Consider the following 16,051-nt stretch of genomic DNA (forward strand, 5'->3'; position numbering starts at 1 on the left):
AAACGGGCACCAAGGACCAAACAAAGAGGGTAAATATCATTTCAAATTACTAGAGGATGATACAAGTTTCCATAAACCCCATCACGGACACACGGACCAGGAAACAGTTTTCTATCAAAACATATCTCCTTGTCCTGGTGAGATATCGATATTTGTAAGACACCGGGTGTGTAAATGCAAAGTATGAGATAATATGGAGTATGGAGATGCAAGGGTAAAGAAAAACTAAAGAAGGATTGGGATACGAGTAAATAGGAAAAATGGAAGGTGTAGATTGTAAACGATAAAGGATAAGGATTAAGGACAGAAGAGTAAAGGATAAAGATTTAGAATAAAGTTGGAAGAACGAAGAAAAATTCATAATGGATAATTATTTAGGTGGAGGAGTAAAGACTTAGGATTAAAATGAAAGAGTAAAAGATAATTGATTAAAATTAATATGACAAATTAAAGGATAGAGATTTAAGGATTAATAAGATGAAAATGGAAGACTAAAGGATTAAGATTAGATGGATAATTCAAGTAAAAGTTTTTTACAAGAAATTTTGCCCATTTGAACCAAATTATCATAAAATTCCAAAATCCAAAATATACAGGGTGTATCTCTTGGAACCTTTGATATCTTATCAGGACAAGCAGATATAATTTAATGGAAACCTTTTCATGATGGCCTTAATGGAAACGTATATATTTACCTCTATAAAAATTCAAATGGCATTTGCATTCTTTGTTTGGCTCTTTACGGCCGTTGGATGTAAGTTGTCGCGAGTTGCGGGTTTCTCAAAACAAAAGTAAAGAGTAAAATAGGTAGCTGAACGTTCTTGAATGTACAGACTTGAGTTATGCAAGGAGGCTCATGAAAATTTACACTGAACAATACATGTAATACATGCAGGTCTTGGAAAAGAAATCTATGGAATAACTAAAAGCATTTAAAAGGTGTCTCCAGCTGTACAGAGTGTGTCTTAAAAAACATCAATATCTCACCAGGACGGAGTGATATGATTTGACGGAAACCTGTTTTCAATCACCTTCATGCATGAGTTGCATTTGCTCCGCGATACCAAGTTGAACTTTTTTGCTCTCAAGGAACATTGTGATGTAACAGTTTTATGAGACCGAATTAAAAAACATTTAGATTTTTAAAATCTTGATCAACCCTTAATCTTAATACGCATTTTCTTCTTCAAAATAAACCAATATGGTTATACAAGAAACCGTCTTGATCGAAGCTCTTCAAATATGACGATCTGAAGATTAATTTGATTCCTCTCCTTGATAATAATCGTTTTAAGGCTTATTTTATGATTGGCAAAAAAAGTAACAAGTTTAAAGAAACGGACAGTATAAATTCCGTACAGTCGTCTCATCGTTTGTGGGTAACCCTATGTATATATATAAAAACTGAAAATAACATCGATGCAAACTGACAACACGAATTTCAACCAATTGCATACATTCATCTTGTTGGATATTTTTTCTGATGAAACATTTAATTGTTTACTAGTATTTAAAGATCAAAGTCGATATTTAGATCTTCTCTCAATTATTTATATAGCGACTCTGTTTGCCTTACTTCATAAAATCTAATTTAATCAATTGAACTGTTCATACAGGTTAAAAACGCTACGGATAGGATTAGAATACAGGGTTACCCACAAAGGATGAGACATCAGAGAAGACTGTAACATTTATACTGTCAGTTTCCTTATATTCGTGGTTTCCTGCAAATATAAAATTGTTTCTTTCATTACTAAATTATTTGAAAAGCTATTAAAAAATTCAAGCCTTGTTTTAACCTGGGATCGTCATATTGTGTATAAAATCTGAGCTCTACTTCCCTATTTCTTTGAATTTAAACCTTGCCAGAACTACAAGAAAAATCCTTGTCTTCAAAATTGCACTTTAAAAACTCTCGGCAGTAAATAAATAAAAATAACACTGAAGCTCTATTATTTTGTAACAAAAATTGCAATAATTAAATATTTGTCAAAGATATGGCTTCAACCATCTGAAACCACTGCTCCTAACTCAGAAGAGTTAAATGGTGTACAACAAGAGTACATACGCAGTACTTGACATGTACAGTACAAGACGGCATGTCGGAACTACTCTAAGGTTTATCACAGATATTAAATGGACAGTTCATTGTTTATACAGAGGACTCAGTAGGCCGGTCAGGTGTACAGTCAGGGAGAGATAATCTTCGTTCCTCCCGATCCTCACGTTCCAGGTTCCATCTCTCATTCCGCTCCGCGATCAGTTCTTGATTAGAAATTACCGGAGCTAAACGATCCCAAGAAGATTTAGATTTCTCCGAGTTCATCTTTGATAAAATAATTTCAGTAAAATCTTTGGTTCCTCCTACAGTATGTCTTCTCTTTATTCGTCTATTTCTGTTGTCGGAGAGCTTCTTCCGAACCTTGTTTATGTCAAACTTTGTATTTGCTGAACCGAGTGGGTTCCCGGAGTTTCGCGGACGGGTTCCGCTCTGCTCAAAATGCTCTTTAAGTTTCATCACTTTATTTTCTTTCTCAACCTCACGTTTCTTTTGGTTCAGTTCAGTTTTTTCTCTTTTAGTTAAACTATCAGATCTTTTAAGTGGTTTTCTATGGTTAACTTGTTGAAGAACAGGTTCTTGTTTGACGGATTTTCTGATTTCTGGTTCAGAGTTTCTGTCAACCCTGGCAGAGCGTTTTAGCTCAACTTTTTTATTTGCCTTATCTCGGAGAAAGGCATTTCTTACATCGTCCAGTTCTTTTTTAGAGCCTAAAGCATCCAGTAGAGCTTGCTCCTGGATTTGGTTTAAATCCGACCAGTTCCCCTCCTCTCCTGGTCCATCTCCATCCTCTCTATACTCTGGGTCTAGGAGGAATCTCATCTTCTGGTCGAAGGAAGCAGACAACTTGACCAACAAGGATTCAGCTGAAAATATAGAAATGCATAATTAATGTAATAAATTTACAAATTGATGAATTAATTGCAGCAAATGTGCAATTGTCATGAATACAGTAAAGCAGTAAAATAATTGGCATGAAGACTCGGAACAAAACTTATATTTAACACAAAACATAACTGTCTTAAATTTAAATGTATAATATTGAATATAAAAAAATAAAGGGGGTCATGTGTACTTTAAGTCTGGGCATCAATCATAAGGAATTATGAATATTGAATTGACTGAATTTCAAACTGAATCAACCTTTTTCAAGTTTCTAAAATACTCACCATCCTCCGTATTCTCGTCTATATCGACATCAGAACTAGACTCTATCAAATCTCCACCATCATCTGATAATTCTCCATGTTTTCGAACCTTCAGCCTCTGCAGGGTTCCTCGTTTCATCACTTTGTTTGTATCAAAGCCGAGTAGATGGTTAGAGAAGTGCCTGGACGGTTCAAGGCTGCAGGGTAGCGTGGAGGCTCTGTAGGAGAGAGCAAGGAAGGACTCATCTCCTGGAATCCTGTTGTATGCGTCGGTCTGATAAGGTTCTTCCATAAGGATTCCTCCGTCTAGAGGATTAGTATCAGGGACGGGTGTGGTTAGACTGGTTAGACGACCAGAACTCCGGGGTAGAGAGTTTAAACTCGTCTCACTGCTAGTAGATTCAAGCTCGGGGGGTTCTAAACAATTATTTTTTAACTATATAATTCAACATTTATAGTTATAATCACACATTTTGACCCCATAAAGACATTTTATGAATTCTTTGTCCCCCTATACAATTAAGATTCAACATTCTCATAATCTTATAAATTAAATATCGTGCCTAGGAATTGTAGATGATATTTCAAGTGACCCTCCATTTTTAGATTTGGATTCACAAAGGTACCAATGACAAGTTAGTTTTTGAATTTTCAATTGTGGTTTCTCCACGAAAGTGACTTACGAATTTATGCTTTAGAAACAATGAAGGAAACCGTTAAAATAAAACACTTTTCAAGCTAGAAAAACGACGGTTTCTTCCATATTATTGATCAGATAAAGGTTTGAAGGATATCTTTGTGAGTCGGGCATGGCCTTCTTTGAATAAAAATAGATATTTGAAATTACAAAGACAGTCACTTTAAATGGAAAATATTTGTGTGTACAGTCATAACCAGAAAGACCCGAAATTAATTTATAATTAATCAGACGACTTAACAATCTAATTTTACAAATATGATTAATGAAACAATAATAACAAAATAGCACTAGTCATGCCAATTCCAAGATGTGGTCTGCATTTATTTTGTGTTTTAAATTACCAGAGAATATCTGTAAAGTCGTCTGATTATGCTAATTAATTCCGGGTCTTTCTGGTTAAGACTGAAGTTTACTGAAAACTGTATGATTAATCAAGGTATTAGTAAACAGCAAACATTTAATATTCTTTGTACAGATGATAACAATTAATTATTCACACAGAATTAGTTAATCTGAGTGTACAGATTTTATAACCCGCTATAAAAAATATTAATAATAATATTATGAAACAAGTAATTGTTTACAAAGAATATCAGGGACTGTAAGATTAATTATCCTCTAAATTCAATTTAATTCAATAAGTTCCTGTACTGAATGATTGAGATAAAATCAGGGAGTAAGGAATAGAAGGGAGATATAACTGACGCGGTTCGCCCTACCATATGATTATACATGCTTTGCAGACGGGTACTCCATTTGTATATGAAATATTCAGAATAGGTTATTGTAAACGCAGTAAATGTACATTAGACAAATATTTCTTATTCATATGAAGTACCCGTCTGCAAAGCATATATACTTCTATAGGTATAGGCGATACTCCCTGGATAAAATCCGTGTTAAAACTAAGTGATTTGCCAAAAAGATTCTACTGGGACTTCAATGTAAATATTTTTAAGACGACGAGTACGGAAATCCTGCCTTACAGTCCCTGGTTAAGGTTTAAGCTAATGTTAGAGTAGGGAAGGCAGGTTTCTCACTGCCGTTATATTAATCCTGGAGACATTCTTCAAGACTTTCAAATGGAAAACAAGTCTTTTAAACATGAATTAAAAAATCTTACGGAGAATAAAACCTTAAAATTTTTTATTTTTTAAATCATCACAAGGATTTTGCTATTAATGATCTGAATTAGGAAATATGGCTTGTATTTAGCTTTAAATGAACTAATTAAACTAATAAGCAAATTGAAACTAATCACTGAAACACAGTGATAAACTAGGCTATTCTCCGAGTTAAACATATATCCTACTCCTCAAAGTAATGTACTGTACTAGATGAGGATGAAGAACACATTGTACCTTATACCCCCGGAGTTGCTAGAGTTTAAAACTCCGGTTATGGACTGAAATATTTCAGAAGTGAGGCGATAATTTTAAAGATAACAGAAGGATTAATAATAATAAATGAGAAGGGTCGCGAAAATGAAAGGTTTGAATGCATCAGAAGTGTGACATTGTGATCTCTTCAACTTATTTTATATCAATTGCAGCAAACGCAGAAAAGACTGTTCCATCTTTAATTCATTCAAAACTGGGCCAATCAATATTTCTTTTTACTCGGAAAACGTCTCAAATAACTCGGAATTTCAGATTCAGTGTTTTTAGATATATTTCGCGCATTCAACCTTTACCCCTTGCATTTTTCACAACCCTCCCTTTTTAAGTAAGAAGTAAATAAACTTACTGTGTGTTTGTCCGTCTAAACTAAGACGACCTTGATGTGCTGAGCTGAGCTGAAGGGTGGATCCTGAATGCTCATGTGCACTACGGGTTAGCATAGCTTTCGTCTCCGCCTCAAACTTCTTGATTCGCTCCGCTGTAGCTACGTCCAGGCCGGTATAGGTCTCTATAGGGAACTTGTATTGAGGCTCCGGATCCTTGACTCCGACATTAACTAGAGATAACTGACCTCGTACAACCTTTACAAACATTTAATTCAAGAAATATGCTTTTAAAGAATGCGATCAATCAAATGACCGATACATAGTTTAAATATTTAGTGAAAAATCTTGATAAATATCAAATAATTCTGATTTGCCTTCAACTAACTCTAGAGGAATTTGAAGGTATATATGTACTATCTATGTGTACACTCGAAAACTAAAATTTGACAGTTTACACCAAGAGTTGCCTTAACGAAATGAATATTTAAAAAGACTAAGCTATACACTGATTCTAACATTTTATATTATTAAAGAATGTTTCAGGTTGGAAAAGAAAGAATGCACAATTCAGAAAAAAATTAACTTGAAAATAAATTTAACAAACCTCTTGGTTTTCTCCAAGCCCATTTTCAATAGTTTCTGTGTCAGATTTCATCATCGCCATCCTCGCCTCACAGATCTCACCGACAGGGGTACTCTCACACACCGCGCCCCCTGAATACGCGCAAATACTTCCGCGCTTGGATTGGCAGACAGGTAAACTGCCTCTGCGCTTGAATATATCCCCGGATATTGAACCTCTGCTCCCCTGTCTGCTGTAGGAATGTCTATGTTCATCACATCCTGTCTCTCGGTCGCTTCCTGCCCTGCTCCCGCCTGATGTTCCTGGAGGACTACTTCTGGTTTCAGGAACACTAGAGCTTGAGATAGAACCTACTAGACCAGGCACAGCACTAGCTATCTGTAGAGCACCTAGAGTAAACATAATTATTATTTTTCGCCGAAATTTGAATGTCTAAGTAATTTAAATGATCCTTCACGAATAGAAAAGTACACAAGTTAAAAACCGATGGCCCTTTCTCTGAAGGGTGTCCCACGAAACATGACAGTTGTGAATAGTTCTGAATTTCTTCTTTCATATACTGTCTAGATATTGAAGACTTTTTGGTGCAGTTTATTTAGTTATAGTATTAAACAACTTAAAAACTCGCGGAAAAAGACATTTCTAACTATTCACCAACTGTCATGTTTCGTGGGACACCCTGTAGTAGAAAGCAAATTATGAATTACTACTGCACTTATGGGCAAGAAATGGCTGATTTTTGTGCTTTTATAATTTCAGACTATAACCCTTTCTTGTCATTGAAACCGTTCATTAAAAGTTCACATTTCAAAACGTTGAAAACCCATTTAGTGTCATTGTCCAATTGAAATAATGATCGATATATTATTTATGAAACTATTGTGTACTTTATCATTCTTCCTCACTTCATCGTTAATTTCATAATGAACGTGCTATAAAGTAATCATCTTGCTATAAATTTAAATTAGCTGTACGTGTGCTGTAACGGTTTTGTTGGTTTCCGGATTTTCTACAAAAAATTTAGGATATTTCAAAAATATTTTTTTTAATTGAAATGAAAATGTTACATTCTTAGCCCAATTGTTTTACATGTACAACTACATGATACATAAGGGATAGAATATTAAAACAAAATTAAAATTTATACAACAATTTACTGAGGGCATAAACTACTAAACTATAATAATTATTTACAACACTGTTATTTTGGTTCGCAGTGTTACAAAGTTTTTCAACAAATTTTCTCTCTATCGAAAAGGCGAGAACCTTCAAGATATAAAGAAAATTTAAGTCCAAAAACTCTATAGCACGTCTTGCTAAAATAATAGTGTTATAGGTAATTTTAAGAAACGGTTATTTAAATGGCAATTTCTATAGATCAAAAAAGCTTTGAAACAAAGCAGAAGTAAAAAAGTAAAGTGGATTTCTATTTTATATTTTTTATATTTCAAAATTTCACGTTTTTGACCGAAACATAGTAGCCTGTATACTGTGTAGTGTATATATTACAACGGCCGGGTGTTATATCACGTGACACCGTCCTGTAATTTGATTACCCAGCAACCAAACCTCTCTCTACTAATACAACTTATTTGAAGTTCAATTTATTTTCTAATCTTCTTCTCAATTAATACATCAACCCTTCATGCATCTATTCATCAATTCCTTCTCCCTGCACCGTCTAGAGTATATTCACTAAAGGAAAAAAGTGGAAATGAATAATTAATCCCGACAAATCTATCAAGGGCATGACAGACTTAATATAAATAGGATACGATGAAAAAATTAGGTGCATTCAATTTTCATCCTGCAAGGTAAATTGTAAAACAGAGGCAAGTACAATAGGTGGCATTTAAGAATACTTTTATATTGAGTACATATATTTAGACAAAAGCAAGGAATGTAACAGGAAATACCATAAAGTAAAGTGTAATGCAGTTTCTGGAAGGGATATAAACAAATGCAGTTCTGTCCAAGCTAATGTCTATTTACATTCCTTCCAGAAATTCTAATATTCCTTGGACTAAAGTTTGCAGTTGAATAACTAATAAGTGCAGTTTTATGGGTTCTTTCTTTTCTTTTTATTCACTAATTATCTAACGTCCTATACACTAAACAACGGGTTCAAACAGTATCACAATTGACACGAATGACGTCATGCATAATATTTTCAAAATCTTATTGACACCTTTTGTACTTGATAATCTATTCTCGCAGAGCTAATTTGTTGGAAATAGTTTTATTAAATGTAAAATATCAATATCAAGGTCAAATCATAAAACCTCGAGTATTCTACTTAAACATAAGAGAAAATCTAAAATTTGTATAGTTCAAAAATATTTTTAACTGCTGTCTCGTCCTTTGCGGTATATTACTTTTAAATCGTAGATTGTAGGATTGTTTACTTTATAAAAATTAGTTATAATTCTGATTTTAATATGTCGTTTCTTTGTCCTTGTCTATTCCTGTTTTTTTCCCCTTCTGTTCTATTCTATTGTATATTTTCAAAAATCTCGTTTTCTCTTAAAATTTATTTTTCTAAATAATTGAAATATTTGATAATGAAATTTACTCTCACCAAATACAAAATATTGATTTTTGCAAAACGTTTCTGCAGAAATATTTAACTGCTCAATACTCATGCTTCATGCTCGGCATATGGCGCGTATATTTATTCCCAGTGGCGCAAATATGTAAAATCATAAACTGTGTACCTTAAATACTGTAAGAAGTTTGTACTGATAAAAAGTACTAATGTAAGAAATTTGTACTGATAAAAAGTACTACTGTAAGAAATTTGTACTGTTAAAAAGTACTACTGTAAGAAATTTGTACTGATAAAAAGTACTATTGTATAAAATGTGTACTGATAAAAAGTACTACTGTAAGAAATTTGTACTGATCGGGACCAGTAATAACGTCGGACGCACAAACGTCGGACGCCACAAACGTCGGACGCACAAACGTCAGACCAGTACAAACGTCGGACCAGTACAAACGTCGGACTAGTACAAACGTCGGACCAGTACAAACGTCGGACGTGTACATTTATAAGAAAAAACGTCGGACTTGGTAGATTTTGAATGGACCATTGTATTAAACAATTTCAAACTATGAATTCTACAAGATCATACAGTTTAATCCCTATATCTTTGCAACCCGATGTTGTAGATGTTTCCAAGAACAGTTCGTGGACTTATTGCTTTATTTCCAGAGCTTTCTTTAACTACTTGTTTTTCTATTTCACGTACTCTTTTCTTCAAAAGATCACTGTCATGTGTATGCTCTCCCAGGAAACTGATAATCTTGTCATTCTCAAGAATTTCCTTTGAATGCATTGGTAATCGGTTTTGTTGGGTTTCTTCTTTGTAACCCTATATTTAAACTAATTTGAATCAAGTAGGTACCGTCCCCCCTGCTTAACCTCAATATAGTTAGCAGTCTCCTTGTCCATGTATCCAGACTTTGTGAGATTATGAATTTTTAACAAAAAAAATTGGGATTTCTTTTTGGAGAAAATTGCGAATTTACAAGAAATTTAATCTGAAAATTCAAATATATTTATTCCTCCTTAGTCCGACGTTTTTCCTTATAAATGTACCCGTCCGACGTTTGTACTGGTCCGACGTTTGTACCAGTCTGACGTTTGTACTGGTCCGATGTTTGTACTGGTCCGACGTTTGTACTGGTCCGACGTTTGTACTGTCTGACGTTTGTAAGTCTTATGTTTGTACCGTCCGACGTTTGTGGGTCCGACGTTTGTCCTGGTACCGATAAAAAGTACTACTCGAAGATCGCACAAAGTACAGTTTTAAGACATTGACAACGGAATAATGCGTTAAGAGTACATTATGATCAGATGGTGTACACCCTAGAAGACAAAATATTACAGCATTTTTAATACAAAGTACAAAGAGTATGAGAAGTACACACTTTACTTTTATGTACTAAAGTGTCTAATCTCAAATTTCAAGTTCATAACTTTTAATCTCGGTAAATCGAAATCTGATGGGTCATTAAGCAGGAGTAAATTAACAGGAATCTATAAAGATTAGAAGGTAAATATAGAAATAAAAAAGTATAGCTTCAACTGTATCAATCCTTCCGCGCCCCCCCCCCCCCCCCCCCCCCCCCTCCCGGTCCCATTCAGCTTGTAAAACATTTCTTGTTCCCTTTTCCTCAAACTCCCCAAGTAGTTATGACAGTCACGTGAGTCGACTGCTAATGCTAGGTCGGAAAACACTAAAATTTTAACTTTTCCATCTTCAATTTGCAGAGACCCAGGCCGGCCAACTTGAACTGTTTTTCATATTTACTACGCTCGAAACTAATGAGCGAAAATTTGCAATATTTGTGCAAAAAGGTGGGAGCACAATATGTTAAAAATGTGTGGAGGGGAGGGGACATCTACTCAACTTGATTTTGAAATATGTCTCAAGGGGGGAAAAAGAGCTTGTACGAACATGAATCACATGATCATGAAAATTGCCAGGAAATATAAAAAGATATCACAAGCCAATCACGGCTTAAAGTTGATATGAGTATTGGGTGTTTTCGGGAATATATTCATTGTCCAGTGTGAACTCTTGTATTTTGGATATCGAGATCAAGCATTGTTAATCTAATCTTTATCCGATATCCCGCAAGGTAGCGTACCCTGGAGAAATAACTGAAATGAAGAGATTAAGAATTGATCCTCAAATTAAAAGTGTCCATTGTGGATTTCAGATCATGCGACCGGGATTCATGAGTATTCAAGACAAAAGTTCCCAGCTCTGGTTCAATATAATCATTTTTACTTAACATTTAAGGGAGTTCCCTACTGCAGGGGAGGGGGTCCTGCCTAACTGCATTTTACAGTTAATTACTACTAAGGTTGTGTAAAAAGTCTCTCAATGATGAATAACCTTCACCTTCGCAATATCAATCAAACTATTACGATCCTAAAACTGCAAAATCTGAACGATAAAAATATTCTGAACATTGACTCAGGAGAAACCCAAAAAAACTAATAACGGGGGAGCAGGGAATATAGCTTACCATGTATTACAGACTCTGATTCCCTCCTGGAGTCGGAATGTGAATCCTCCATCCTGCTCTGAGATCTCTCCTCAAGATCCGAGGTGCTCTCCTTCTTAGATTTTGCTCCGGTTCTCAACATCTTCCTGTTCGCAGCGGATATTATACTTGAAACGATATCTTTGGCGGAGACGTCGTTCTTCGGAGAGTTTAGTTTCCCTGCGTCCTCTAGTTTATGCAGGTTAGCCAGCATGATGGACTGATTACTGGACCCGGTGAGGATATTGACCTCGTCGTAGAGTTCATCCTTTACCTCAACATCCTCGGCATCCGCGAAGAAATAATCCCAGTTGGAGAGCAGGCTTTCTATAATCCTGCACTGCTGAGACATATCCGTCACCATGGAGATCATATTGTCGTCAGTCGTTCTCACCAAGGTTGGACCGAACACGATCGCCAGGTTTCTAATCTCCATCTTATTGACGGAGGAGTGGTCGGCCACGTTACATAAATGCTGAGTGAGAAAACGTAAGGTTTCAAGATGAATATCTGGAAGGTCCCTTACCAACCTTCGCAGGGATTCTAGTCGTTTAGTCGGCTGCTCGATCTTGCTGGCCTCGATAAATAAACTGTACATTTCCATCGTAAACAAGGGTTCGGGGAGTTTACGAAAGAAAGACTTCAAGAGGCTAGAGACTACGTTTACATCCTGCCACCTGTAGTCGTCTAAAGCAAAGGCATGAACTCCCTTGTTCACTTGTTCAGTGAGATAGGTTACAGCAGCATTGTTTCCAGGAACCCGGTAAATACCAACTATCTCCAAACCTTTCTCATTCACAATATCACAGCAAACCTAAAAACAAATATTTATTTAAATTCAAAAATTGCTTTTTCGGGCTAATTAGTTCTGTGTGGTCATGTCTGCACAGAATTGAAATTCAAAATGATGAAAACTATTAAACTACTGATTTAAAATACAGTTCTTAATGACAGAAAGATAAATTCTTCAGATGTTTTCTTGACATACAATTTCCAAATGTTCTTATTTGAAATTAATTTTTACGTCCCATTTCCAACTCACCTTTACTAAATATGGTACAAATTCGTCATTGTATTCTGGACACAGAGGACATTCATCTAGAGGGACGTTTATACTTCCCCCCTCGGGATATAAGGGACCGTGACCTCCCCCTCCCATCTTTTTCAACTGTTTCACCACCTTCCCCTTCCAGTTCTTCTTGTCTTTATCCTTCAAGTTCGGCCCCGGATCTACCGAGGCCTTTCGGTTTTTACTGGACGGACTCTGTCCGGTCGGAGACCGGTTTCTAAAGGAGGTTAATTTCTTCAGTTTATTCACATCCTTCCTTTCATCTATGATGACGGCCATAGCTGTCTCATCGATTGTTTTTACCCAGTCTTTCATCAAGGATTCATTCTCAGCCTAAAGTAATGAATATGAAATGATAAAACGTAATTATATTATTATCGCCACATTCCTTTAACCAATAGGTGCATAGTATATAGCATATCATGGACGAAGACAAGGGAAAGGATTTAAGGATTTGGGTGAATGATGTGAGGTACGGATGGAGTATATCAGGGTGAATGATGAGAGTTAAGGAGTATATCAGGGTGTATGAAGTGAGGTAAGGATGGAGTATATCAGGGTGTATGATGAGAGTTAAGGATTAAATCAGGGTGTATGAAGTGAGGTAAGGATGGAGTATATCAGGGTGTATGATGGGATGTAAAGAAGGCGTATATCAGGGTGTTTAATGGAGGTATAAATGGAGTAAATCAAGATGTATGATGGGATATAAGGATGGAGTATATCAGGGTGAATGATGAGAGGTAAGGGTGATATTAGGGTGTATGAAAGAGGAAAGAGTTATCAGGGTGTAAGATGATAGGTAAGGATGGAGAATATCACGGTGTATGATGAGAGGTAAGGATTGAGAATATCAGGGTGTATGATGAGAGGTAAGGAAGGAGTATATTGGGGTGTATGATGAGAGGTAAGGAAGGAGAATTATCAAGGTGTATGATGAGAGGTAAGGATGGAGAATATCATGATGTATAAAGTGAGGTAAGAAGGGAGAATATTTCGAAGTGAGGTAAGGATGGAGAATATCACGGTGTATGATGAGAGGTAAAGATGGAGAATATCAGGGTGTATGATGAGAGGTAAGGATGGAAAATATCACGGTGTATGATAAGATAAGAATAGAAAATGTGTCGGAATGTAAGAGCACAATATTCTGGAATGCTGTTGAATACCTGAAACAAATATTCTGATCCAACAACAGTCTTGACTCGAAATACGTTTTTCCGCTTTGTGTAATCGTTCGCCACCTCCACTTCCGACTCAGCCAGCTTAACCGGCTTCTCCTCGTACTCCAGGTTCTCTGTAGCCATCTTCTTGTCTTTGAACATGTACAGGGCTTTTGCCTTGAGAACAGCGTACACCGTTTTCCAGGATCTATCAGTTGCCTTTCTACCATCCAGGCAGGCAACTTTACAGGTTAGATATCCTTCCTTTATCCCATCATTCAGCGTGGTTGAGGAAGCAGATTTATCAAGACCAGAGGACAACTGAAACTAAAAATATTTGGATGTTCAAATTAAACAAAAGCTAAGTTTAAAATATAACCTGTTTATTTGTATCCAATAAGCTTCAGAACGGCTAAACTGATTAAACCCCATTTTTTGTGTGGTATCTCATATAACCCAGAGAAGTATGGAAACCAATCAAAAGAAAAATCCACGAAATGTTAAGTTACAAAAGTGAATATTTGACAGAAAAGTTTTGTTTGACTTTTTAAACCTAATTCGGGATTTTTTTTTAGTTCCATGAATTGCTTTTTAGCACAATTTTCATCATTTATTCTAACATAAATCTTACCCTAGCAATATGCATTAGATACGAATCCTAACAATTCCAATAAGTTTCAGTTCTTTAAATGCCATCGTTATCACTTTGTAGTGCCGGTCGGGCAAGCAAAATTCAGAGAATTTAAACAAATATGTTGTTGCGGAATTCGGCTTATAGTCATTACTTATGACGGTATAAATTGAACAAATAGAAAATAAAATATATACTTATTCCAGATTTAAGATTATTAGAAATAAATTGCGTGTCCTACCAAATAAATTCGTTGGTTTCATGTTTGATTATGATTTTTCCCCAATACTATTTGAAATAAGATTCCAGAATTGAATTTCATTGATATAGATAATTGATTATTAATCATCTGTTATAATTAGTTTACCTTAGGCGGTTCTATAGATTTAGGTGAGGGAGGGGATGGTTCTACTGTATTTGCTGGAGGGGAGGAGGAGGTGGGGGGAGAATCCACAGATTTCTCGCTAAATATGGATTTTAGCTTCTTAATACTGTGTGTCGGAGCCAGACCAGTCTCAGTCGTCAAACTGAAATTGAAAAAGATTAAAATGAATAATCTGGAATCGATATCTTTGTCAAGTTAAAATAAAATTTTATTTGACAAGGGGAAGGGGGGGGGGGTACAGTCACACAGTAAAATACTATTCTATCTTCCTATTCTATAAAATAATTTTGCTGATTTACAATCAATCCTATATTCAAGTATTTTATTGCTACTTGTTCTAGACGCAATAAATCAAGTAAAATAAAGCGGTTTCAACTATTCAATATACAAGACATCTGAATCACTTTTATAGGAATAATTCAATACTATTCTATTTTGTCTAGACTTCTTTTAACACAGCCCTATGTTCAGTGTAGAACCTGAAGAGCTCTTCGTCGTGTTCAGATATTCTCTCCGTCCAATCTTCTAAAACTAATTTTAAGACAATATCTAGAATCTAGATAAACACATTCAGTATATACTCGCTAATAGAGTAGAATAATTCATAACTATTCTAGTTGAACACTTGAATCCTGTAATACTCCTTACTTCAGTATCGACGGGTACTTGGAGTTGAGAACTTTGGGACGGATAGGGGGCGGAGCATCTCCAGCAGGTTCAAATATACTGATTAATCTTTGCATACGTCCCATAGGCTTCCCCTTCTTCACAGGTAGCTTAGGTCTAAACATTGTCTCGTTCCAATATTGCTCTTTAGATTCAACTCTAGATCTAGCAAACAATCTTCTATTCTACACTATTGATAACAGATCATAAAATCTATCCTTAGAAAAAAACGCAGTTCAAAAACACAACATTAATTTATATTATTTGTATCTAAAAAAATAAAATGTTGCGTAAATCTGCCCAAAAGTTCAAATCCTATCTATCGTTTTATTTTGTAAAACTATCAATTTAAAATTTGTGCAATTAAGTCTCGGACTGGATTAAATCATGAAATAACTTCACATCAAAATGATTCATCTGAAAGTTCTCTCCCCGCGTGAAATATATTTCTATTTATGTACTTAACTCACTTCAACTCTCAACTTTCAATATCGAAAATTCCCGATGACGTTCAAAGCAACAAAAACTATGTACACTGTACATACTGTACATACAGGACAAGATACTTTGGCAATACATTTTGTCATATTATGTACCTTAATGTTAGAAAACTTTAGATATATAGCTCCAAGTAATGTAGCTCCAAGTAATGTCATCTTGTTAATTAGCAATGTCACGAATGTAATATTATTTTCAGGAAAACTAGAAATAAATCAAATCTAAATTGTGAAAGATTATAAAATGTCTCCGTTCCAATGGTTAGGTGTGTGTCTATATGGTGTATAAACCACGATGAATCGAACCTGTCAAATTTTCTGATTTCAAATTGTGTGCGTGTGACGGGGGGGGGGGGGGGGGGGGGG

The 16,051-nt window shown here is 35.4% G+C and overlaps 1 protein-coding gene across 9 annotated transcripts in view; it reads right to left on the reverse strand.

Annotated features, from left to right (window-relative positions):
• Positions 1-1,936: 1,936 nt before the first annotated feature.
• LOC111707578 (uncharacterized) overlaps positions 1,937-16,051 on the reverse strand; it is a 42,183-nt gene continuing 28,068 nt past the window's right edge. For 7 of the 9 annotated variants that reach the window (XM_023480694.1, XM_023480701.1, XM_023480696.1 and 4 more), the window contains 8 exons: positions 14,505-14,664; positions 13,513-13,833; positions 12,317-12,676; positions 11,257-12,088; positions 6,238-6,605; positions 5,654-5,888; positions 3,229-3,624; positions 1,937-2,925 (listed from right to left, as the gene is read on the reverse strand). In XM_023480694.1, coding sequence (XP_023336462.1) covers positions 2,153-2,925; positions 3,229-3,624; positions 5,654-5,888; positions 6,238-6,605; positions 11,257-12,088; positions 12,317-12,676; positions 13,513-13,833; positions 14,505-14,664 — 3,445 coding nt within the window. In that variant the 3' untranslated portion in view covers positions 1,937-2,152. Of the gene's footprint in view, positions 2,926-3,228; positions 3,625-5,268; positions 5,313-5,653; positions 5,889-6,237; positions 6,606-11,256; positions 12,089-12,316; positions 12,677-13,512; positions 13,834-14,504; positions 14,665-16,051 lie in introns of those variants that run through there. The other 2 variants (XM_023480695.1, XM_023480700.1) reach the window with 2 other exon arrangements.

The sequence above is a fragment of the Eurytemora carolleeae genome, unplaced genomic scaffold (assembly GCF_000591075.1).
Source record: "Eurytemora carolleeae unplaced genomic scaffold, Eaff_2.0 scaffold809, whole genome shotgun sequence".
NCBI lineage: Eukaryota > Metazoa > Arthropoda > Copepoda > Calanoida > Temoridae > Eurytemora > Eurytemora carolleeae.